This window comes from Leptonotus elevatus, chromosome 17 (genome assembly GCF_054856555.1).
Source record: "Leptonotus elevatus isolate MCC_2025b chromosome 17, RoL_Lele_1.0, whole genome shotgun sequence".
NCBI classification, from domain to species: Eukaryota; Metazoa; Chordata; class Actinopteri; order Syngnathiformes; family Syngnathidae; genus Leptonotus; species Leptonotus elevatus.
The window spans coordinates 2,369,418-2,395,591 of NC_141255.1; the positions used below are offsets into that span (position 1 = coordinate 2,369,418).

Here is a 26,174-nt window from a genome sequence, read left to right on the forward strand (position 1 = left end):
AGGAAACAGCGCCACCCTGTGGAGCGGATGACACGCCGATCCACATTTTACACTGCGGGGTCCAACCCCTATATTAAAAAATCGTCAATCTTGCATTTAAAGGGTAAGATGTCATTTTATTTCATTTTCCAATGTTTGCAGTGCATACACACACACACACAAACTCATGGAGAATATTAAAACACGATTCTCATTTAAAAAAAGACGGTGTGGAATATACAAAAAGAGACAGCTGTTCAAAAATAACAGCTTTTTGTGACAATGTGGGAAAAGTCTTTCTTAAAATCCCACATATTTCTTAACTGGCCTTTAAAAAGGGACGAAAACAAGGCGCCGTTATGCATCTTCACAGTGATATCTGGTCCATCTCCATCATTCAGGTCACACCACAGGACGTTTTCGCTCAAGTGTTTAAATAGTGAAGGCCACCTGGGATCAGTGAAGCTTCACCATTACAACAAACTTCCTCTTCTCGGTCGCTCCTTTGGGGACTGTACAGTCAAGTCAAGAGTGAAAAAATAAATACAAGCATGAAATAATTATTCAGAATATGTGCGGCAGTTGGGAACGCTTTGAATTGTGCGCAGCACTAAACGTCATAAAAGGCAGTTCATCAGAATGCTCTTTTTTTTGTGTTGAAATATTTTTTTTGGTTTCACCCCCAATGAAAACATTTCACAAAACACTCCCAAAAAAAGGTGTGAAATGAGTAAACAAGAGTACGCAGACTTGAGGACCATTTTGTCCATTCGGGAAATATTAAACGCCACTCCGGCGCAGTTAGCATATTCGAGCATACGAGAAAGATACAAATTGCTAATTTCGGATGCTGCATCATCATTTTTCAGGATTATAAAGATAGCCAATGCATCGCATTATACGATAGCAGTTACCCATGCAAATAACGTTTCAAGCAGTAAGCCCATTTCCCCAAATGTAAAAAAAAAAAAAAAAAAAAAAAAAGTATTTCTACGCCAAACAGACAAGAAAAGTACAGTACATTAAAACAATAAAGAGATCAAATCAATGAACCTTTCCGGAGGTTTTGTTGGTCCCTTTGTTCATTTATCTACGCCAGCGACATAATATGACAGGCAGAACAAATCAAGTCTTTCCACTAGATGGCAGAAGATACATACTATAATTATTAACTTAAATTTGTGAGCAAGCGGTGGGGTCAATAGCATTCATTGGAGAAAGATAATGTGGGAGGAGTCTTTTGAGTTACAAAACAAATTTAACTTGTATCTCAAGGCACCACTTAATAGTGATTTTTTTTTAATAGTGATTTTTTTTTTTTTGTATGTGCCTTGGCTCGAGGTTGCAAACCACTGACCTAGACACACAGAATGTTGCCTCCATTTCCCCGCAAAGACAAATGGCGGGCAGTGGCATGTGGCGTTTGTCTTTTCCGAAGGCAGCGTCGTGACCAGCTCAGTCTTCAGCTTCTTCGAGGTCGGCGGCGGCTGTCAGCAACTTTTGTGGAATTTGTTCCGTCCCGGAATGTGACCACGAACAAGTGCTGGTGTAAAAGGCATGTGTAAACCCCTCATGTGGCGTCTCCGTGGCGACACACAAATACAACAGAGAACTTGCAAAAAGGTCGGGATATTGGACTGTGTATGTATATATATATATAAATGTATAAAATGCATATGTATATATTTTAAAATTTATTTTATATGTTTATTATCCATATTTTATATTTATAATTTTATATTCAGTTCAGCGACCTCGTGGTTGAGACAGACTGGGAGGTCATGGCTTCAATCCCCAGCCGGGTCACGCCAAAGACTATAAAAATGGGACCCATTTGCCTTCCTGCTTGACACTCAGCATTACGGGTTGGAATTGAGGCGTTAGATGACCACATGATCTTCGAGCGCAAGCCCCTGCTGCTGCTCACCGCTCCCTCAGCGGCGGAGAACGAATTTCACCCCACTTTGATGGACGTGACAATGAGTGTTACTTTAACCTTTATATTTATTTTTTGAATCTCTTTTTTTATTGTTGTATTTGTTTTAACTTTTATTTATTCATGGTATATATTTGTTTTTAATTTCTATTTATATTTATTGTATGTATTTAATATTTGAATGATATTTTTATATCCGTTTTTTCCCCACTTTTATTTATTTGTTTATTTTGGGCACTTTTGGTCCTCCATATTGTCGTGCACGTGCTTCAAAATGCATGCATTTTGAACTTTGGTCATTGCAATCTATTAGTTCACCACTAGATGGCTCACAATTTCAGACTGCCCCTTATTTTTGGCCTCTGCATAGACTGCAGAGGATATGAAGTTTGCAACTTGTACCTCTAACACTCTTTTCGCGCATTTTAGGTCCATCCTGAAACGCGAACGCAAAAACATCCCCACTCTTTGGCGAGCAGCGTCGCTCTCAGTGCGGCATCAGCAGTCCTTCCAGGGCGCACTGCAAATGCTCCCAGTTCTTCCACAGCAGCGCCAGCAGGGACACGCCCACGCAGGTGAGCGCCAGGTGGAGGCGGCTGCGCAGGAGCGGGGCGGCGAATTTGGCCGCCGTGGACACGCACACCAGGATGACGGTGGCGATGGCCAGCATGATGTTGATGCACTTGCCCAGCAGCACCTTGGCGTCGGCGTTCTCCAGCTGCACCGTCTGCTGCTGCTGCTGTTGCTGAAGCTCCAGCTTGGACACGCGCGTCTGGCACGACTCCAGCACCTCCTGCACACACGCGCAAATATGATGTATTAATATGAGCGCTTCAATGCGGAAAATGAGGTTTGGCGGAGGCGGAGTGAAGTTGCCGTCGGTTACCTGGATGTCCCTGGCCCGCTCGTAGGCCTGGTAGGCCACCTTTTCCTCGATGCTGGCCAGCTCCTGCTTCAGGTTGCTGGTCTCGTGCTGGTGGAGCTCCGTCAGGTCGTTCAGCTGGTCCTCCAGGCGCTCGTACCTGGTGCCCAAAACGCACAAAAAAAAAAAAAAAGGATTATAAAGAGTTCAAGACCGAGAATGTTATACAGTCAATTGTCTCAATTTGCAGGGGTCAGAGGCCAAGATCCGCTGCTAGAAGCCCCCAAAAATTGCAAATAGTAGATGCCTAAAAATGCTACAGTAATTTCCTTAAACCATAATAAATATGCTCGAAACGAGTGTTTTCACAATAACCAAAATTCAGACTTCGATAATATACCTGCTTAAAGTATCTAAATACCCGTACAGAAACCTCAGTAAAAGCAGTGGAATAAAAACTGACATAGCGCTATTGAACATTTCAAGTAATACTGTACTTTAAAGTATATTTTTCAAAGGGGAAGTCAATCCCCCCCCCAAAAAAATCTTGACAATAATATGTTCTATGCAGCCCCATTAGTCTAAATGCGGTATTGTGGTTAATATTGCGTTAGTTAAGCAGTAAAATCCAGCAGTTGTTGTCAATATCAGAAGGCGGCCATTTTGCCACTTTGTTGCCATTTTGTCGTTGACTTAAGATGACGTCACAATTGCTCAGAGCTCAGGCAACGACCAATCACAGCTCACCTGTTCACTGATGCCGAGCTGTGATTGGTTGTTACAACAGCAAGTGGCAAAATGGCCGCCCCCTGAGAAGGATAAAAACGGTTGGATTTTGCTGCATAACTCACATTCCACAAATGTAATATTAATCAGAATGTCATGTTTAGACTAGTGAGGTCACATATTATTGTCAAGAAATGTTTAATGCTGACTTCTCCTTTAATAATTCTCACTAAGGTAAAAAACAACAACATACAATACACATATTGTACACACAGTAAACTCCCACATATTTGTGTTTTGACAGTTACAACTTTGTTTTTGTGTTCAGGCGTAAGCAAATAAGTAAAAGTATGACTTTGGCGCCGTCTTGTAGGATCGTGGTGCCAAGTAAATATGTTGCAAAACATTGAGAACTTTAATTTTGACAAAAGTAGTCATTCGCCGTCATCTTGTAGCATTTTTGTGCTGAATAACTACGTTGAAGTGAGCTGAGGAGTTCCATTTTGAAGATAGCAGTGGTTTGCTGCCATCTTGTGGCATTTACAGGCAATTATGAAACTTTTTAAGAGGGGAGTCAATTATATGCAAATTTTCGCTCTTTGCGAATAGCGGGGAACACTTGCATCCAACAACACTGCAGCTCTGCTTAACTTCTGGTGGTTCCAATTTTAGCGCAGTGCTCACCTGTAGCGCTCCTCCTGTAGCACCTGAGTGAAGTATCCGTAGTCACGTTTGAACTGCGCGTTAAGTGCCTCGATGTCGTCCCCAAGCTGCGTCTGCACCTCGCGGATGTCTCGAACCATTTCCAGGACCTCCGGCAGCCGCCCGCCGCCGTCTGGCCTGCCGCTGCCGGCCGAGCCTGCCGCCGAGCCGCCGGCCGGGTTGCCGTTGGAGTCGGCGGAGGCCGAGGTCCCGGTGGAGCACTCGTCGTCGCTGTGGTACTTGGCCTTGGCTACGGTGGTGGCGCTGCCGCTCAGACCGCGGCCGCCGCCCTCGCCGCGCAACCCCGAGCCGCCGTCCATGCTCTTGAGGTGCGCAATGTTGTCGGCGCTCCCGTACTTGTTCCGGATGAGGTTGGCGAAACCGCGCGACTTGTTGAAGAAGAACGGCGGCGAGAGCGACACGCCCGGCCCGACGGTCTTGACCTTGTCCAGCGCGGGGTGGCGCCCCGAGGCGCTGACGTCGCGCAGGCTGCCCTCCTTGCCGTGCCCCCCCGAGTACCGGGCGCCGTCCTTGTGGCCGTGCTTGCCATTGGCCTCGCTGTCCCTGGCGCGCCGGTGGTACTGCTCCAGCTTCCTCTGCAGCCTGGCGATGGAGTGCGCCGACTTCTGGTTCTTCTTCTCAAACACCTGGCGGATGCGCACCATCTAAAATTGTAAAGAAATGGACAGTAAATTTCCATGGCAGGATCCGTTTTGACGTTTCCAAACGTTATCTTCACCTGCTGCTTGTCAGCGTTGTTGACCAGCTTCAGGTACTCCGCCACATTCTGGTCCCGTGCCGTCTGCTCCACCTTGATCTGCTCCGTCACCTAAAGCGCCAGGAGAGTTTCCATGACGACCGGGGAACAAGGTGTGTCAACATTCTGAAACCCGATTCCAAATATCGGGGGTCCGCAATAGGTAGAATCTGGACTCAGATGCTTTTCTATACAAAGCCAGGCCTATTATTAGACCCTTGTCTTTTAACCAGTATAACTTTTGAGGGCTATACAGTAATAGTAGTTTGATCTGGTCTTTACTGTAGTAACTAACAGGACACCGTGTCGTGTAAAAATCAACAACACCAAAAAAAAAACATTGGATGTAATTTCACTTATTTGCAATTTTTGTTCCAATTTATTCTTAGGGTTTTTTTGGGGGGTTTGAGGAAAAGTGCCAATATAAAGCCATTTCATAAAGACTGTGGTAGGTAGATTACCCCCGGAACCCCGGGCCGAAGGAGCGAACCCCCCACCCCCATGAGAAGGCCAGCCACCCGTCCCAGTGAGGAGACCCCCCCCCTCCCCCTCATTCCCCGTGAGGAAAAAGACAACAAAATAAAAGGCTAAAAGCAAAGTTAAAGGACAACATGATAAAAGGAGCTAAAAATTAAAAGATGGATCAATAAATTAAAAGAGTTAAATAGAACACTTAAAAGCCAAACTAAAAAAAGTGTCTTGAGCCTCCACTTAAAAATCTTTTTTTGCTTAATTTATTAGACCCTTAACATACATTTAAAATACAAAAACTAACACTAAAAGTACACAAAACTAAAACTTAAAATAAAAATGAACAAACCCACCCTAAAAATAAAAACGAATTAAAACTAACAATTCAAATCACAAAAGACAAAAAAAATTACATTAAAAAACAACAACAACGTGATAACGTGAGTAATCATCAAATGTGCCGGGAGGAAATGTTCCAATCTCACTTCATTAATCCGGAAATATTTACCACAAATTTGGTATCTTTTGTTGTATCTTTGCGATATATAGTGACAGGCAGAAACTGTAATCACGATCATTTCCACTGTCGATTCTTTTTTTGGACATTTTTGTTTGGCGGTCTGCTGTGAGACTTTTCTCATGTAAATTATCTGCCTTGGCTCCATGAAAGTTGATAAACACTGCCATAGGGGACAACATGGTACTGAATGAGAACACATATGCGACATATGAATTTAATTAAGAGCCCTTCCACATAATATGGAAAAAGACCTCAGGACACGAATGAAACAGCCCTTCAAGTTGCGCATGCTGCTGCTGACCTTGAGGATCTTCTGCTGCAGGCTGTCGATGCCAAGCGCCCCCTTGTTGAAGTCCAGGCCCACGCCGTCCACCACGTCCAGGTTGGACTCGGAGCCGCCGCGCCGCAAGGGCACCGGGATGCTGAGGACATCGCAGCCACTACGCTCCGCCTGGACAAACACGTGGAGAAAACATGGAAGTGACATTATCGCCGCCGTGCTTCACTCCTTCGCTAAATCACGGATTTTTTAAACTGTCATTTTTTTTTTAACCATTTTTTTTTATAGTATACAGTGTGCTTCCACTAAAACACAAACTACAAGTTTTACTTCTTCAAAGGTTTGTAATTAGCCCGACATCTATGCTAATTTCAGCGAGTCTGTCTATGGTGATTCACATTATAGTATGTTAGCATTAAGTTAGCAATAAGCTAGCAGACTTTTGTCCAATGAAAATATGTGGTTTTGATTAAACATTTAGGCGTTTAAGTATATGAATATGGAGGACCAAAACTGCCAAAATTCAAAATAAATGAATGACTAAATAAATAAATGGCTAGAATTTAAAACAAAAAAGGATATTTAAAAAAATCGAAAATTAAATGCAAAAAATATATATATAAGTGGAAATAAAAAACAAGAAAAAATATATATACTGTATACATAAATAAATACATTTGTATTTAATTTTTGAATTATATTCATTTTCATTTTCACTTTTAGTCATTTATTTGCAGTTTTGGTCCATTGTGCCAGGACGAAATGTTATTCAAATGAGGGGGCGGTCCTAAGCGTGTCTTGTGGGTTGGACTCGTCTTGCAAACAGCCTTTCACTTGAGAACGGTTCTGCGAACAAGGACGTCTCGCCGGCTTGCATGGAGAGCCCCAGCAATGGACGACCATCTTGTCCACCGTCACCTCGACTCGACTCGAAGTCGCAATACATTCCCTCCCTCAATGATGCGTAATTAATAATAAATAAATAAAATATATATAATATATATAATATTAAAAAATTAATTACCACTCCCTCACACAATGTCAAGTTGCTGCTTTAAACACAAGGTAAAACTTTTAAAAAAAATCAGCATCAAGTGAATTCAACAGTCAGTTCACTGCATTGGTTGACCTCTCTCGAACCTCTTATCGCACTGCTCTTGGTACAAATATGGAATTTTAACACCGGATTTCTGCAGGCTTTAATCCATCACACTGCGGTTTTTTGCCAAGGACTCTGTGTACGTGTATGTATGTGTGTGTGTGTGTGTGTGTGTGCGTGTGATACACAAACACACAAACCTATGCTGTTACGATACATGAATAAAAAAACGGGGCTAATGTATTGCAGAGATCACCTCCAGCACTCTGCTACAGCAGCTCCACATAATCGACACTTAGCAGCGTACATTAGCAATATATTCATGTGTATGTGCGTGTCTTGTGTGTTTTCACAGCTCTCCGCTAGCGCTAGAGACACTTTTTGTTAAACGAGCTCGATTGTTAACATGGCAGCGGAATCGGAAGCGCAGCTGGCTCGCTTCATTAAGCAGCAAAAAAAAAAACATCCACGCTTGTGCCAAAAAAGAAGAGGGCAGATAGAAGAAGCTGTTTCGCTAAATGAGTGTGCACTTTAAAAATGTCTACAACTAAATTAAGGCTACATTTAAATTCAGAGCACGCATACATACTCACAGAGTTGGGAAATGCTGTTAAAGTTCATTAGGGGAAAAAGGAAAAGGACAGATTAAGGTGAAATGCTGAGTCGGAGGCCTCAGGAGCCTCTGAGAGGAACATCCTGCGGGGGGGGGGGGGGGGGGGGGGTCACACACACACACACACACACACACAACCACAACCAGAACATACACATGATTACGTTTAGTGCAGGAACTTCAAGAGGGTTCCAAAGGCCCTGAGCCAAGGGAGGCAAAGTACACAGCCACTGGAGTTCACATCCAATTATAAAAGACCTTATCAAAAAGGTCAATCAAACGTTTTAATCAAAATATTAAGGACGGCTCACAGTACAGCATAATGGCGATGGGTAAAATGTGCGTTTCGTTATTGGACAATATGAACAAGAGTCAACGTGTAAAATGCAATCAAGTTAGCACAATTTGTGTGTAATGAGGTGCAAATAATTACAGTAAGATTAAAGTTGTTGGGGCCTCAACGGGCTGCAGAAGAGCTCAAAGCAGGAAGTAAATGACATGTTCTGTCATGCTAATGCTAAACATTAGCATGAAGTGTCAAAAGCATGAAAATGTATCAATTTAATGCGGCATGTTAAGAGATGGAAATAATTCAGATTCGACGCACTTGCTGCCTAAATGGGCTGCAGAAGAAATCAAAACAGGAAGAAAGGTCTCAAACTCAAGGCCCGGGGGCCAGATCTGGCCCGCCACATCATTTTGTGGCGTGCAAAAGAAAATTATGTGCATCTATTGTTACCAATCCCCCTTTTAAAATAAATGTAATATTTCTACAAACTTTTTTTTTTTTTTTTTTACTGGCCTTTGATTTCAAAACTACTTATTCATCAATTCATTGTGTATATCTAATATGAAGCGATCACACATTTATTTGGGTTCACAGTCATAACAGCCTATGATGTGGCCTGCGATAAAAACGAGTTTGACACCCCTGATCTAACACAATGTGTGTGTCAAGGGGTGCAAAAAAATTAAAGACCCAACTAGTTTACTGCCTAAATGGGCTGAAGAAGAAAATCGACAACAGGAAGTAAAATAGCATGTTTATCAAAACTAATGCTAAGTAATTTTGGATGTCTAAAGTTTCGATTGCTCTATTTTGGGTAAATATTGCATTACAGTACTGTATAGGAATTTCCTCGATCCCACGTGCATTTCAACACAGTGTAGAAATAACGCATCACACATGTGGCTATAAAATATACAGTATGCGTGTTCTGCAGTGCTGCACTATTTTGCTGCGGGGAATCAATACGCGACTGCAGCAACAATTGCGGCTGGTTATCGAGTTGAAAATCGATGACATGTTGGCAACACATAGCTCGCTAATATAACAACAGTGACAACATACAAGATGCGTATAATTAAAGGGCTTAAACGCCTCACTTTGTTTTTTTTCCCCCACACACTTCATACGTTCCAACGCACAGCACCAGAGTTAAAAACCAAATAATGCACACACAAAAAAAAAATCGTAATCCCTCCTCTTCTCTACTCTTGTAATCCCGACAGTTTAATCTAAAAAAGATTACCCAGCAATCCTTGTTTCCTTTTTTTTTTTCTTTTTTTTTTAAATGGGGTCTAAAATACTGAGGAGGCGAGGAAGGACTTTGGGCAATGAAAATAAGGATACTGCCGTCAAAGTGTTGTGGATGTTTTATGAAGGACAATGCGTCTCACCTCTATGGAATGCGGAGATTCTTGGAAGAAGACCAAGATGTCGTTAAAAAAAAAAAAATGCAAGAAGAAGTTTCATACAGTAAATCACACACTTTTTTCCCTCTTCCTGCTGCACAAAGTCAAGGCGTGCTTTGATGGGTGTCAACCTTACCCCGGTCGCCTGTCAAATAGAAAAACGCACTGCAACGTTGCAAAACGAAAAATCTGCATATTCTTCACTTCGAGCTTCTTATAGGTGTCCCAATACTTTTGCTTTCATAGTGTACCTAATAATAGGTACCCATAGGAACATCAAACGACAAATGTTTATTTTTTTTACGCACTCAACATCCTATTTGAGCAAATAATAGGAAGCCCCCAAAAAATTGCTTATAATTGCTAATAAATAGTGACAAAAGCACTACTTTTGTCTAAATACATCTCCTCAACCTACTTCAACAAAGTTCCTTGACAGCAAGATGCCACCGCAGTAACACAGTGGCGCCATGCAAACACAAACAAAGAAATGAAGTCAGGAAAAACTGAGTGAGTCTGTAAGCGGCACTAATATTTGTTATTTTTTTGCAGAGGATAAAGAATATATACCTACGAGTATTGTTATATTTTTTCTCTTCACGTCTTGGTGAACAATTTGTGTCCAAATAGCCATTGCTTGAAGCACTCTTACATAGATGCTGTTCATTAGCCCATGTATTGTGTATTAGCATCACGCTAGCAGGCCGTAAAACAAAATTGTGTACGTGATGATGTAATTAGTGCCATTTTTTTCTTCTGATGAAGAAAAATGTGACATTTATTTGAAAGACTTATTGTAGGTCTTTCTGATCCATTTGTGACAGTTTTATCATCCCGCGGAGGCCATTTTGAGATCAAACCAGACATGTGCTTTTCACACTGGCGCTGGATCAGCTGTGTGTGTGTGTGTGTGTGTGTATCACTTTAACGAGTAGAGTATTTGCGCCTGACTTAATCCCCAGCGTGTTACTCACACACCCGACATGGCTGAGTGTCTATCGACGGCGGGATTAGCCCACATTAGCTCACTAATCCGCCGCCACAGAAACCCGCGCGCCTCCGACGTCGCCGTACGGCAGCCGACGCGCGTGAAGCGAGCGCGGCATCCGTCGGACGCCAGGCTGGAAAAACATTGGGCCGGTTGCCGTGACAACAGAGATGAATGAAAAGAGCCAGCATTGAGGCCATCAGTCGCAATCTCTCTCCTCCCATTTTTTCTTGCGTCCCAATGGATACGACTGCAAAGTGCGATGTCAGTCGAAAACCCGCACGCGCCTCTTAAGTCGCTTGAAGCCCACATTTGACCCGCTCACATTTCAGATCCCTCGCAGCATCTCGTAAAGCTGCTTGCAAACATTTAGCAGACTTCCTACACAAAAAAAATGGATTATTTGTCAAATCTTCCCGTCTCATCTTCAGGCAAAAAGACCAAAAATAACACTTGAAAAAATGCAAATAGCAGGATAAATAGTATATATTGATGCATAAACTTGTTGAATTAATTTCTGTTATGTGAATTTGTGACAAATTTACAGTCTAGGCCGCACAACGGACCAACGTGGGGTTCTACATTCAAGCGCCATCGAGCTGGCTGACATTACATCCAACTGTCATGGCGGCTTACGTCTCGTCTCATCGTATGGCGGTCATTTTGAAGGTATTGCGAACATTTGATGCTAGCTACCGCTAATGCTGCCTTGGTGTGCTTGAGCATAAAAAGTGAAGACGTCATTATTTCTCTTGTTCAAAATTGAAGTCAACCGTAAAACATTTCTTGACAATAATGTTATGTGTGAGCTCACTAGTCTAAATATGACATTATGATTAACCAAGAATATGAGTTATAAAAGCAAAATCCAGTCGTTTTTATCCATCTCAGTTCTTACCCATTTTGCCACTTTCTGTCGACTGAAGATGACATCACAGTTGCTCAGGGCTCAGGCAATGACCAATCACAGCTCACCTGTTTTCTGAAGCTCAGCTGTGATTGGCTGTTGTTACCTGAGAAACTGTGATGTCATATTCACTCGGCAGCAAATGGCAAAATGGCCGCCTTCTGATACTGATTTTTTTTTTTACTGCTGGATTTTGCTGCATAACTCATATTCCACTAACCCAATACTAACACAATACCGTATTTAGACTAGTAGGGCTGCATAGAACATATTATTGTCAATATATATTTTTTTGCATCGACTTCCTCTTTAAACTCATTCACTGCCATTGACGGCTATAGACGTCAAAAATTAATTTTAACTATTTTTATTAGTTTAACATTTTTTTCCCACTTTTGTTAACAAGAGCATGAAAACCTAGAATGTTTTTATTGTACATTTAGAACAGATATAAAATTTGTGATTAATAGTGAGTTAACTAGTGAAGTCATGCGATTAATTACGATAAAAAATGACGACCCTAATTTTTAATAATCTTTTTTTTTTTTTTTTTATCGTGTCAGGCGATTTAAATTTTTGATGGTAATTAACTGCATGACTTCAATAGTTAGCTCATGATTACATTTTTTATATCTGTTATAACAATTTTTTCTAGGTTTTCATACTCCTGTTCACAAAAGTGGAAAAAAATTTAACTAATAGAAATAGTTTAAATGAATTGTTTACGTCTATAGCCGTCAATGGCAGTGAATGAGTTTAAGGTCATTACAAAACATTGCAAATATGGACGGCTACAACAATAATGAAAAAATGACATAAAAGTAAACGACAGTAACGTGAATAAAAAAAAAATGTGAAAAAGACTTAGGTCAAAACCTATTTTGTACATTGTGTCAACCAGAAACAAACGACCACGACACACAACAGCGTTGACCAAATTCAACATGAATTCTTGATCAATCGTATGCATTCCTGCTCCGCGCCAACAGAAGGCAGCATCACAACAAGCTCATCAGTTTTAGCATCACAATTTTACCATCTGAAAATGCTTCTTTTTTTTTTCGGACAAAAAAATGGCAAGTAGCAGCACTGCGTTATGGTTGCAAGGGCGAAATAAATGGGACACCCATGAGGAAAATCCCCAAAATGCACGGCGCAGCGCTGGAAGGCAAATCAGTCGGGAAGCGCAAACACAGCCTAAGACTTTCACTACACAAATGCAGGGATTATTACTATTATGTAAACACATAAACGAGAGCAAACAGGCATTAAAAGACTATTCCATATTGATGTCCCGATAACAAGACAAATAGAGTCGAGCGAATCCATTTCCTTGAAGGGAAGCGTCTTATCACACGTACACAGTGAGTGATGCATCATGGGACACAGACAACAGAGCTAAAAGTCTCCAGCTGTGTTGGCAATCGCTCCCTAGCCACTTCGCAGCACCCGATATAGTGAGTTTTGTAATAATGCTGTTGGAATGAGTATGGGGTACATAGAGTGCCCCCAATGCATCACATCACAGATTGGATAATACAAATATATAATAAAAACAATGTATAAAAGAGCCCCCCCCCCCAAAAAAAAAAATTCAGGAAACAGGGCCCGGACACTCTCAACAGATCTCACACGCTTGGGATCCACAATACTTCCTGTGATTTGTATTTTTAAATCTTGCACACAGATGACATTTTTTTAAACAAAACTAAAACTACAAAAAAACTAAATAAAAACAAAGCATTTAATAAATAAATAAAAAAAACTATAAAAAAAAACTAACAAACCTGCTCTGAAAAGTAATTGCAGCTAAAAAATTAAATAAAGCTGAACTATAATGAAATTCCAAAACTATCGTAACACTCCTAGTCAGTAAATACTTATTCTTAGCGAACTATGTCAGGCAGTACAGAATGAGCGGATAGTTCCGAACGCAGCCTCCATAATTGGACTGTCCAAATGTCAAAGGGAACCTCTGGCTTCCGAAATGAAATGAAGTCGTCAGAGTGAGACAGAGCGTTACAATCGCATCTCCGGGTCCTTTCGACATAAAAAAAACCATCGCTTGCTAAATTAGACGCCCAAGAGTAAGCGTGTACGAGCACGATGGTGCAAAGTATCACCTGAACGCCCCCGGGAGGAACTAATCCAGGATGGTGTTTTCAGTTGAAAACATGGTTCTCGGACGATGTTCCACAGAGGAGACAAGCTGCTAGGGGAGTCTTCATCTAGTAGTCGTAGTGACCTTTAAATCGAGGACCACCCTAGCTTGATAACACAGGTCAGCATGAGCATGTCAACAATGCACAGCATCAACCTGAAGGAAAGCAACATCCAGTCCCTAGTATTTAAGTCATAACCTGAACACTGGACAAACCTGTTCTGCAATGCCTGCATACTTATACCATACGAACAACCTCCATGAATGCAAATCGAATTCATTTGCAAGCAGCAACAAAGTCAACCTGAGAAACGTAAATAATTTCCGCCAAAGTCCATTTACAATATGACATTTTTTTAAAGTAGCTCGTTTCAAGGAAAAACAACATTAACATCACTTGAGAAAAATAGCTTGCCGTAAAGTATTTATGGGAATTCATAGATCGGCGTTATGCACGCAAGTCAAAGCACCCCAAAAAGAGTGACTTATTGCTTGTTTGCAGCACATACACCAATCAGACACGATGCAAAAAAACTTTAGTTTAGTCAATGAAGTCTGGCTCGGGAAGTGGTAGCATGTTTTTAAGAACTGATGACAGATGTTTGCAGTGTTGCTTAGCAATGTGTCATGCCACACAATTACATGCATTTATGTATTTAATAACAGAATGACAATCGCTTGCAGGTGCCAAGTAGATGACGAGTTACCTGATCTGTTTTTTATCAACGTGGCATGCAAATTGCAATACAGTTATCGTAACATAGTGCAAATGTAATCAAAAAGTAAGTTTTGGCATATTATACGTAGCTATAATCCAACTTCATTAGACCAACATTTACACATTTACCATATCAGCGTCGATGGGGTAACCGCAGCCCGACTTGTGGTAAACTTTTCCCCGCAGCTCCACCGGCTCCGGACATAGTCGCGGCTCGACCGTCTTCCAGTCCTGGTTCGTTAGCGGTTCAACGAAACGAACACATCCCCGATTACAAGACACTACACCGACTCCAGCAACGAACACGGTGAGGATCGCCCACCGCGCCAGCACACCGGCGCCGCTACAGAGCGGCACGCAACTCCACAAGCTGAGACTGGGACGCGGTTAAGCCCCGCCCTTCGCGTCAGAGGCGGGGAGGTGTGGCTGAGCATATCAAATAGACCCTGCGTAAAATAATAGCCGCGTTGCAGGAGATAGATAAATAAATAAATAAATAAATAAATAAATAAATAAATAAATAAATAAATAAATACAGTTTTGTTTTAAATGTCTTAAATAACTAAACTTTTCTAAAATTATTCAAATTGAAATGTATTGCACATCCAACAGTCAATCACAATCACAACTTCAGTACTTTTACTGAGCCGATTTCGCGATAAACGTATAGAAATAATTGGTCTAAATAGTGCTTCATTCGTTAATCAGAACTAGCTAGAGTCCCCCCCCCCCCCCCTTCCCCATAAAATTTGTTAACCTATATTTATATCATATACTCTTCTCCAACACACCTGAAGCTTATCAGCAAGCTCTACATAAGCCTGATAACGATTCTGGTCATTATAAACAGGTGCGTTGGAGCAGGGAAATATTGAACACTCCAAAATTGTCCGCGTGTGATTGTGAGTGGAGATGGTTGTTTGTCTCTGTGTGCCCTGCGATTGGCTGGCAACCAGTTCAAGGTGTACCCCGTCTACTGCCCGAAGCCAGCTGGGATAGGCTCCAGCGACCCCCGCGACCCTTGTGAGGACAAGCGGTTAAGAGAATGGATGGATGGATATATAATAGTATAATGACAATATTATAGATATAAGAGTTTAGCCACAGGTGTTTCCACTTAACTGGCAGGTAAACGAGCTTGAGTAGAAGCACCTGTGGCTAAAGTCTTATATCTAAATATTGTCATCATACTATTAAAATAAACATTCTTATTTATACTTTTTTTTTTTAACCACATCTACGAATGACATGGTCTATCTATCCATTATGAAAATCAAACGTGCCCCTCGACCACAAAATTATGCCATAAGGAAAAAAAAATAGACGGTATTTTGTCTCATCATTATGTCATTTTTCCGCTTGAATTTGTGTCTCCAGGCTGGTTTACTGGCAGTAGGTATTGTGTCATGAATCATTAATACATGTGGGCCCAACTCTAATGAAACTAATTAGTGTGCTTAGTGTAATGTGACCTCTCAGGATCCACTCTTTGTTAATAATTCATCTCATCTGGCCATTTTGTCACCTGAAGTGTGCGGGGGAGGGGGGGGGGGGCTCAGTGAAAGGCTTTGGCGTCCTGTCATGCAAACTTTGAACCCATGACATCCACCTTACACTCTGCGGGATGTTAATCATCATAACAATAAAGCGTGAGGGCTGACGGCACGGACCCCCGAGGGGGGCTTTGCCTCAAGCCTTGAGCTCTGTTATTGAAGTCGGGCTGATTACGCCATGTTGTTTCCTTTCTGTGCGCGTGCGTGTGCGCGCGTTGATTGATGGTCTCCACAGCTATGATCAATACTAATAACTTCACACACTTCCAGTCCATTTCAGCCATGTATCGATTAACATGATCGAAACGCGTGTGTAAAACAAGAGACAAGAGAGACGTTTAATTGTTATTCATTCTGGACGTAATTATACTACGCGTCGATTATGATGATGATGATGATGATGATGATGATGATGATGATGATGATGATGATGATGCCGCCTCATGTGCGTCAAGGCAACGCAGAGATGGAAGATCACCGCATGGCACCATTGTTCTTCTCTGCAAGTGCTCCTGTTTGTGTTCTTTACGGACTTCCTGCCTCACTTCCCGTCTCCTGCCAGAGAGACTTGGACATTGTTACCAGGCCGAGCAGCTACAAAAGGAGGGTCGGGCCGAGGGGGATGTTGAGGCGAGAAGTGGGACGTTCTGATGTGGAATGTTGGAGGGAGGACGCAAACGTTATGGGAGTGTCCTAGAATGTTTAGGAATAGAAGGAGGAGGGACAGAATGTTCCCATGGGATTCGCAATGCCCGTTCGGGACGGTCCAAAATGTCACTACAGTTAACGACTCGCACCGGAGAGGATTACGTGATTTCATATTTGGCTTAGTTGATTAGCTTGTCGTTGGTTAGCCAGTTGGTCCGTTCAGTTGTTCATTTGGTTAGTCGGTTTGGGAGCTGGTTGGTCAGTTGCTTTGATGGCTAGTGCCTTATTGAGTGGGTCAGTCTGGTTCTTTAATCAATTGATTAGTTAGTCAGGTGGTCAAGTTAGTTATCCTGCTGGTCACTCAGACTCAGTCCGTTGATATTTGTTCAGTGGGCTTGTCAGTTGGTGAGTTGGTTGGTCAGTTTGTTAGCCCGTTGGTCACTGGGTCGGTCCTTGGTTATTTAGTTAAGTGGACAGTAAGAAAGCCAGTCGGTTATTAGTTTTTTTCTAGTTGGTGAATTGGTTGGTCAAGTCTTAAATTGGTTGGTAAGTCAATTAGTCGTGCGAAAATTAGGTTGTTGAATTGTTTGCTAAGTCGGTTACTTTTTGTCATCTAGTTAGTCTGTCTGTCAGTGCTTCATTTAGTTAGTTGGTTGGTTATCTGGTTCATTAGTCAGTTGGTTAGTTTCTATGTTGGCCTGTTAGGTAGTCAATTAGGCTATTGGTTATTCATTTGTCCAGTGGGTTTGTTGGTTGATGAGTTGGTTAATTTGATGGTTAGCCCCTTGGTCACTGGGTCGGTCCTTGGTTATTTAACCAGTCGGTCAGTCAGTCTGTGAGTCAGTTAGTAATTGGTTATCTGGATGGTTAGTCAGCTGGTTAGTTTCTTAGTTAGTCGGTTGGCTTGTTGGGTAGTCAATAGTTGGTTTATGAGTTAGTTTGCCGGTTGTATAGAGATAGTTAATGGGCTGGTCAGTTAGCATGGCCTGTAACATGCAGATTCAGGAATTTTTCTTCAGTTTCTCCATGAAAGCCGAGGAGGATTGTGTCTAAGAAGGGAATTTTCCAAATTGTTAGTCCTGGGCGGAGGTCGACAGCGTGTCAGTCCAGTTTAAAGATAACACGACATCCGCTGTGCGCGGAGGAAGTGACAGACGGGAGACAGCCGAGGAAAGTGAAATGCGACGCCAACAACTAAGTGACACAACATCCTCCGTCACAGACGCTCCGAGGAAGGAGGAAATGAATCTTTGCTACTTTTTTTTTTTTTTTTTTTTTTTTTTTAATAAAACCATCGCTCATGTTGCTTGGCGACACGTCATATGTGTCCTAAAGGAAAACAATTACACCCGTTTTATATTCATGAGCTTTATTATCTCCCGTTTGCATCCCCCCCCGTCCACGTGTCGCTTCGCTCGCTCTTGCGTCCGCGTTGTTCCGCTGATGCTGCTCAACCTCATTCGGCTCAGCGGCAGATGACTAATGATGACGCTCACGTGTGCGTAAACACAAAAAAAAAAACAACATGCTACTGTTGCACACGTGGGGCAAGAGAATGAGTGGCGCCAGCAAACAATCAGCATCAGATCAAATGTGAGCACATTTATGAGTAAAGTGAGCTGAAATCATCCTAATTATATTGTGCTACCGACTTTTTTGTGGCATTTTTTTTTGTACGGTGTGCCTTGGGTTCAATCAAGGTTAACCCCCCGCCTCTTGAGTTTCCCCCGCATTTTCCCGATAATGGCTTTTTTTTTTGTACGGTGTGCCTTGGGTTCAATCAAGGTTAACCCCCCGCATTTTCCCAATAATGGCATTTTTTTCGCAGACTGTCGCCTCTTTTGTGCACTCCCGGCAGGGGAACTAAATCACCGGGCGTCCTGAATGGACTCGCCAAGGCCGGAGAACGCCTCGTGGTGTCCCCGGCGGTAAATTTAAGGTGACGCCGCGCGCCGAGCAGATGCGGCGCTGTCACTACATATCACACGCTGACAGTTTGCTGCCATTGAAGCCCTTTTCGGACTCAATTGTAGCACTCGAGCAGCAGATGGAGCCACCGCGTGCAGCGGTGAACATCTGCTTGGTGGTGTGCAGCGAGACCTCCCCCAAGGCCAATCATCACCTTCGTAAAAACACCCTTTCAATTGCCTCATTTTAATTTAGGAACGAAAACATCAATAAAAAGTGTATATCTTAATGGATCTGCACATTTATCTACTTTTTTTTTTTAACTAAAATCAGCCAAGCGGGAAACTAACTTGCTTTTACGAGAGCATTGCCTTCCTTTGTTTACTCATTGATAAAACTTTTCTTGAAATAAAAAAAATAATAATCTGTGAGGTAAATGAAAAATCCCGTTTGACCAAGTGCAAAAGCAATCATGAAAGCTGTTTCAATATAAAATGTACCTGTGTGATCATATTTTACGAGCATGACGTGTGCCGCGCTTACAACACACTCACACACACCACACAAATGCAAACTCACACTCACGGCGCCAGCGACCTTTAGAGCCTTTTGTCTTGGTGTGAGTGTTTTGAAGTTTTCACAAGGGTAAAGGACAGCTGCTGCGATGGCGCGTGGGCACGCCGCAACCCCGAAAAGGCCGACACGGGCTTCAATATCATACAAAGAAAAGAGCAAACACAAAGATGGTGACAATTAATATGTCTGGGAAATATGGTAATGAGGTCAATCTTTCATACAGATATTCATTCGCCTGTGAGCTTTCATTATCTTTCAGTCACAATTTGGGTATTGTGATAGATAATATTTACATTCATTGCGAAATGCTCGCTCCTATTTATGATTGCTTACAAATAGAATCAGTGTGTGTGTGAGTCTACGTGTGTGTCGAATGCTCATTAATGAGGAAGTGGGGGGGGGGGGGGGCTTCTGTCTGGTTTCCATAGTAACAAATTGAGTATGGCATGCATAATGAAGATGTGGGCTCTGCAGAATTATATTTACTTTATGAACAGCTAGGGTCCTCCTCCTCCCCCTCCTCATCATCATCATCATCATCATCATCATCATCATCATCATCATCATCATCATCATCAAGGTCATTAATCAGACACACGAGGGCGTGTCTAATCAGTGTGATGCTTGTGATTAATGCTAATTGCTAACTTCGTTAGCATCAGCGCATGATTGCCACTGCAGCACTGTGAGAAAAAAAAAATATTTGACGTCATCTTCCTATTTTGAGCGTGTCGTTGGGGGCGGCGGCGGTCTGTGCTGGCGTGGTGGGAAAACAGGAAGTGCCCCATTAAACTGGAGCAGTTACACAACATTTTTCTGTCTTTTGTTTTGATTTATTTTATGCTATTTCCTTGCATGGAACCATATGAATTATAGGGACTGTAGTCTTCCATGCAACACAGGTGCGAAGCACCTCTCGGAATAAGTGCTATGATTAGTAAATGCTAGTTTACTTCCAATTGGACCTGGGTTGTAATAGTCATTTAATGATATCTCCAACAGGTGTGAAAATCTGTCAGAAACAGCGCTCACATGACTAGATATCAGTTCAGTGATTCACATGTTGATCCTGAGTTTAGGAGTGGCAGTTTAAAGACACATCCATGCAACAAAGATGTGAAGCACTTTTCAAACAGGATTAAAGTGATAAAATATCAGCTCTGTAATTTACGGGAATTGTGCAATATTGTACAATGGCCCAGGGTTGGAATAGCAGGTGCCTTCATTTAACACAGGTGTGAAGCACTTCTCAGAAAGAGTTTTATTTGAGCTAACCCTTGCTGTCAAAAGAGCCATTTTAGGCCAAAAAGATAACCTAAAATCTGTATGGAGCCGCAAAACATTTGAAGACTGTGATGAAGGAAACAGTGCATTAGTGTTGCTGCATCGATAACAGAAAAATATGCAGCATCCAATACTGTACTTTGAGATTAATTTTCTGCTACCTTTCATCTCCCTTTTTGGATATTTAATGGGCATGTTATGGTAGTTTTCTGCCTGTCTTCTTCCTTTTTTGGACATTTATGGCTATTTTTTGAATTTTTTTCTGCCTTTTTTGGTATCAAATATCTGGCATTTGTTTTTTTTTATGGTAATTTTCTTAATTTCTTATTTATTTTTGAGGCATTTTATGGTTACTTTTTGATCATTTTCTTCCCTATTTTAAATCAATTTTCTGACTTTTTGGGGGCAATTTTGTGGACATTTTATGATAATTTTCGGACTTATTCTTTTGTTTTCGGACATTTTATAATTACGTTTGATTGTTTTCTTTTCTTCCTTTAAAAAAAAAGAAAGACATAACATTTCTGACTTTTGCGGCAATTTCACGGACATTTTATGGTCACTTTTTAGACATTTTTAGGCCATTTTTCATCTACCTTTTATCTCTCTTTTTCTGACAACTTAAAAATTTGGACTCTGACAGTTTTTGAATATTTAATTGTTATTTTTTGTCTAAATTATTATTCATTTAAAGAATATTTTAATTAAAAATAAGAATAAGTAAAAAAAATATATATAATATATAATATAATAAAGAATATAATTTTTTTACTATTTTTTTTCTTAGAGATAGACAGGGAGCCACAGGGGAGGGACTAAAGAGCAACATGTGACTCCAGAGCTGGAATATAGGCAGTGCCTCCATGCAACAAAGGTCTGAAGCACTTCTCAGAAACAGTGCTAAAATGGCGGAATATTATGTCAGTGATTCACAATTATGGAACATAGTCAGTGATCCTGGTCTGGAAGTAGCACGTGCTTCAATGCAACACAGGTGTGAAGCACGTAGCAGGGAAAAAAGTGCTAATACAACTAAATAGGCTTCATAGGAATTTCAGAATGTAATCTGATGGTCATCGGCTGAAATAGCAGGTGCCACATCCATGCAACACAGATGTGAAGCTTCTTTTTTTTTTAAAGAAAAAGTGCTCAAATGACTAAATAGGACTTTGGAGTAGAGTGTGCAGTGTTCCCAATATAAACACAACTGCTATCATTCTTGAGCATACAGAAACACGCAATGTCAACATACTATGTTTTGTTTTTTAACTTGTCTTAGAAAAGGTGTGCCCGCCCGCCCGCCCGCCTGCCTTTGCTCCCTTAGACATTCTTGAAGTATGACACAAGCAACCAAAGGTCAGCAGCGGTTGTGAGCGTGGCACCAAACATGGCGAAACTTGTCTATGAGCTGCAACACACGCCGCAACTTGCATCCATCCGTCCTGACACTTTCGATCCCAAACAGACACAGGTGAGGACACGTTAAAGAGTCAACAAAACAACACTACCTCCGTCACGTAGATGAGAGGCAAGGCGCTGTGGTTCTTCCTCATGGGCTCAAAGTGAACAGCCACAAACGGCCGCAGCTTATTTCCCTGCGAGCTCTTGAGACACTCTTATTGTGAAAAATGACACTTCCTGTTTCAGCACCTGTCAGTGCGTCAGTGCGCACGCTCGCTCACTTCACCCTGGTGGTGTGCACAACAGCCGGCCAGACCTTAAAAGGGACCAAATGGAATCTTTGTGATCCCTATCGGACACCCCCCGTTGGCCTTGGAACATGTCGCCACAGCAACCGAGGCCTCAGACCAAGGATGGAGACGACTGGGGGGGGGGACTTCATGTTGAGTTAGTGCGGGAATCTCCCACCAGCCTCCAGGGGGACTATGCTTATAATTTACAGTCGTGTGTGTGTGTGGGTGTGTGTTTGTGTGCGTGTGTGCGTGCGCGTGTGTGTCCATGTCTGTGAGGGATTCTTAAGGGCTTTCTACAGATGTTTGAAATGCTTGAATTTTGGATGACACACTTCAAGTAATTTGGACCACAAACTCCACTTACCGACTGATGACATCACATTTATTTCATAATTTGTTTGTGATTTTCTGTTCATTTAATTTCAAAATAGAAAAAAAAAATTCATTTAATTCACTTATGGTAAGAAATATATAATAAATTCACTTGTGTAAAAAAATAATATATTTGTTAGCATTTCTATGAGATAAAATTAACTTGGGTGCTCAATAATAATGTTGATTGAAATAATGCAACCTTATAAATGGGGAATATGAATCCATCTGAGGGGCTGCCATTTTTTTCCGGCTTAATTCATTCACATTCCACAAACAGTATTCATCAGAATGCCATGTTTAGACTAGCATTGCAAAAAAATGTTTTGACTCGACTTACGCTTCAATATGAACTCTTGAGCAGTGATGTGTAGCGTTTCTCCTTGTAGGACTCCAATGGTTCGGGTCCAAACACCTGGAACGATGAGGAACACACACGTTGACACAGAGATGGAATTTTGTGATTAACAATCAACTGGAATCTCCGACAGGAGCTGCTGGTTGGTGCAGTGCAACTGAATCATGTGCTTGATATATATATATATATATATATACATATATATGAATGAGAGAGAGAGAGAGAGAGAGAGAGAGAGAGAGAGAGAGAGAGAGAGAGAGAGAGAGAGAGAGAGAGAGAGAGAGAGAGAGAGAGAGAACAGGTGAGTGCTCTTCAAATTAAACTTGTTGAGCTTGTGTGTGTCATGTTGGACAAAAAAAATAAAGTCCCAACCTTGATAAGTTGATGCTTCAGCGCCACCTGGTGGATCAAAGCAGGAAGAACATGACCGTAAAGTAAAAGATTGACGCGCGGTTGTGCTGTCAGAGACAATATTGTGCCAATGTAGCCTCGTCTTTTATAAGTTTCCGGTGACTACGTCATTTAAAAAAAAAAACGTGGTTTGAAGAGAAATAGCGCTGAAAACATAAGACAACTCCAGCTTTAAAGGGCTCCTTCGTCAATTGCAGAAGATGAACTGAGGGATCGAACCGGGTTCGGCTGAACCGTAGTCAGTCATAGAAAAGCTGAACGCCCAAAGACGCAAACACACTTGTTTTTAATTAATCACTCATCTTTACTGGATTGGAGTTTATGACCGTTCTTTTGTTACATTCTCTCCTCAAGGCTTCATTTTCACACCAGAGGGCAGGATTTAGTCCCTTTTTTTTTCTTTTTATCAGGCACTTGACAAATGTTCATGTTCCCCTTCAACTTTAATTAAGTAACAATTTCCAAAATGGAGCTCATCAGCAAGATATGTATAAGCCTGATAACGATCCTGTTCATCGGAAACAAGTGCGTTGTAAGCAGGGAAACCACTGGACTAAACATTCTTGTTGTTTTTTCCTTGATTTTTGTCACTTAACTATCGTTTGGTCAGGTTCACTTGCAGTAACAGAAATGGCCGCTAGAGGGAAACATTTCATATTTGTGGACAAGGCACTGCCTCATTTTTAGTTAAAAAAAATTAAGTTAATGAAAACATAAAACGATGTTTTTAATTATAACATATGTGAGACGTCTTATTTTTTATTTTGTTTTAAATAAAAGGTATGAAACAAACGATGCTCTCATATCTTATCATGAAGTGAATGTTCTAGTAGAAACTTTTGTCATGGATCACGACATGCGCGGCTGTTATCGGGCCGATGTCGTCGCTGACGTTGGACGTTTTTGTGTGTGTGCAGGCGGTGGATGCAGGTGTTGTAGCAGCTCATGCAGGCCGAATGGGGGCTGCTGGCGGTGGCACAGCAGATCCTATCGGCGGTTTGCCCAAAAACACTCCCCTGTTGATTTTTGTTTTCTTGTCCTTAGTTTCAGACTCAATGGACGCTCGGATTACTGTCACTACTTGTACTTTTTAATTGGACTTGAGATTTGCATTTGCGTGTGTCCGTGTGTGTGTGTGTGTGTGTGTGTGTGTGTGTGTGTGTGTTTGGGGCGTGTGTGAGGAGGTTAAGAGGTATGTGTTGATGTGCCATGCAATGCCTGTGAATCACTTGTAATGTTTTTTGTGGCTGCGTGTCTCGCGGGCTTTCGTGTCAGCACACGCCAGCTCTTCCTCCTCCTCCTCCTCTTCACAAACACATTTTTGCGTCACGTTAGCGACCGATTAAATGTACGCTCGGCACTTCGTACCCGTTTGCTGAAATCCTTTTTCATTGTGAAACAAGCACATTTGATCCCGTTTGACCTTTTGGAGGGGGGAAATGGTGCTATTGTCTCAATGTCCACTAGTAGGCACTGTTTCTGCATTATGCTTTTCTCAGTCAAGTTCGTCACATTTTGTTCATATAAAAGGAGATTAAAAGTTGTAACAATTATCTGTTTTAAGTGTCCTAATGTTTTGTAAAAGTGGCTAATCTCGTGTTTAAGTGAAAGGCGTTGGCATGGGGGTTATTGGCACAAGCGTTGGCCACTTTACAAGGACATCACCTGTAATTTCTCTCTCAATGACGGCTCATCTTTTGAAAATAGGTGTGTGTGCGTGTGCATGACATCAGGCCTTGAGTAATAATAATCAGCGAGTGTCTCAATGTCAACATGGGCCCTCCCTGTTCTGGCTTGCAGATGCGCATTCCTGATGCGCGTGTGTGTGCATGCATGCATGCATGTGTGTGTGTGTGTGTGTGTGTGTGTGTTTCGGTGTAATTAAGTAGCGCATGGTCGCTCCTTGGAGGGAGGAGGCACCGCAGCAGGATATTTTTAGGCTACAAGGCATTCTCTCTCTCCCCTTCGCCTCAATCTTCTCCTTTCCCCAGGGAGCCAATCCCAGTTGACAGGATAATGCCCAGCACATGACTCGCTTATCCATTTCCAAGGAGAAAGATTTGTTCTCCTCAGATTATGTTTTCTTGCGATAACTGAAGCCCAGAAAGCAATTTTGGGGTTCAATTATGACTTTATTCTATTTTTTTTGTTTTTTAGCGAGTGGAGTAAACAAACTTTACTCTTGTAAAATTGTGATGCTACTCAAATCTTTTTTTTTACATCATACTTCTGTATAATATAATGTATTTAATAATAATAATCATAATAATAATAAATAGATTTTTCTGGTAGTAATCTGACATTTTTGGATAAAAAAAAGACTATTCTCAATATTATAAATGACATTATAAAATGTTAACCATTCTTGTTAGACTATGACTTTTTAGTAGAAAAAAATACAACTCTATTCTGGTCAAATTAAGACTTTTTCCTAAACTACAACAACTATTCTAGCATGACAATTTCTTGTAGGAAAAATACGACTTTGTGCAAAATTTGTTTCCTTTATTGTCGTAAAAATGAATCTTTAATTTTGCTATTTCAAGACTTAAGTAGAAACAAGTAGATCTTTCTTCTCTAAAGATTATAACATCTGCCTAATAATATCACTCTACTCCTGTAAGATTAAAACAATTTCCTTGAAAAAGAAAAAAAAAAAAGATTCTGCTACTTAAATTGTGACTTTTTTCTCAAATTTTCTTAAAATAAAAATGCTACTTTTTGCAAAATTTTGCAACTTTATTCTCTTACTTATAATTGAATAATTATTTTCATAAAATTAGCTTTTCCTTAGGAAAAAAAGGTTTTGTAGTGAGATTATGACTTTTTGGGAGGATAAAAATATGACTTATTTAAAAAAAATTTTTTTTAACAAATTAAAAAAATTACTTTTCACACCCAAAAATTAAAAAAAATCTCACAGGATTTTGTCTTTTTTTTTTGTGAAAAAAATTCT

The 26,174-nt window shown here is 41.3% G+C and overlaps 1 protein-coding gene across 1 annotated transcript; it reads right to left on the minus strand.

The window, feature by feature from the left end:
- Positions 1-120: 120 nt before the first annotated feature.
- LOC147159206 (transmembrane and coiled-coil domain protein 3-like) lies at positions 121-21,988 on the minus strand. Its single transcript, XM_086060145.1, has 6 exons — positions 21,892-21,988; positions 6,255-6,404; positions 4,945-5,034; positions 4,188-4,870; positions 2,802-2,937; positions 121-2,708 (listed from the first exon to the last, which is right to left on the minus strand). Exons 1-6 carry the CDS (start codon positions 21,934-21,936, stop codon positions 2,403-2,405), a joined length of 1,410 nt encoding a protein of 469 aa, XP_085916271.1. The 5' UTR covers positions 21,937-21,988; the 3' UTR covers positions 121-2,402.
- Positions 21,989-26,174: the final 4,186 nt, after the last annotated feature.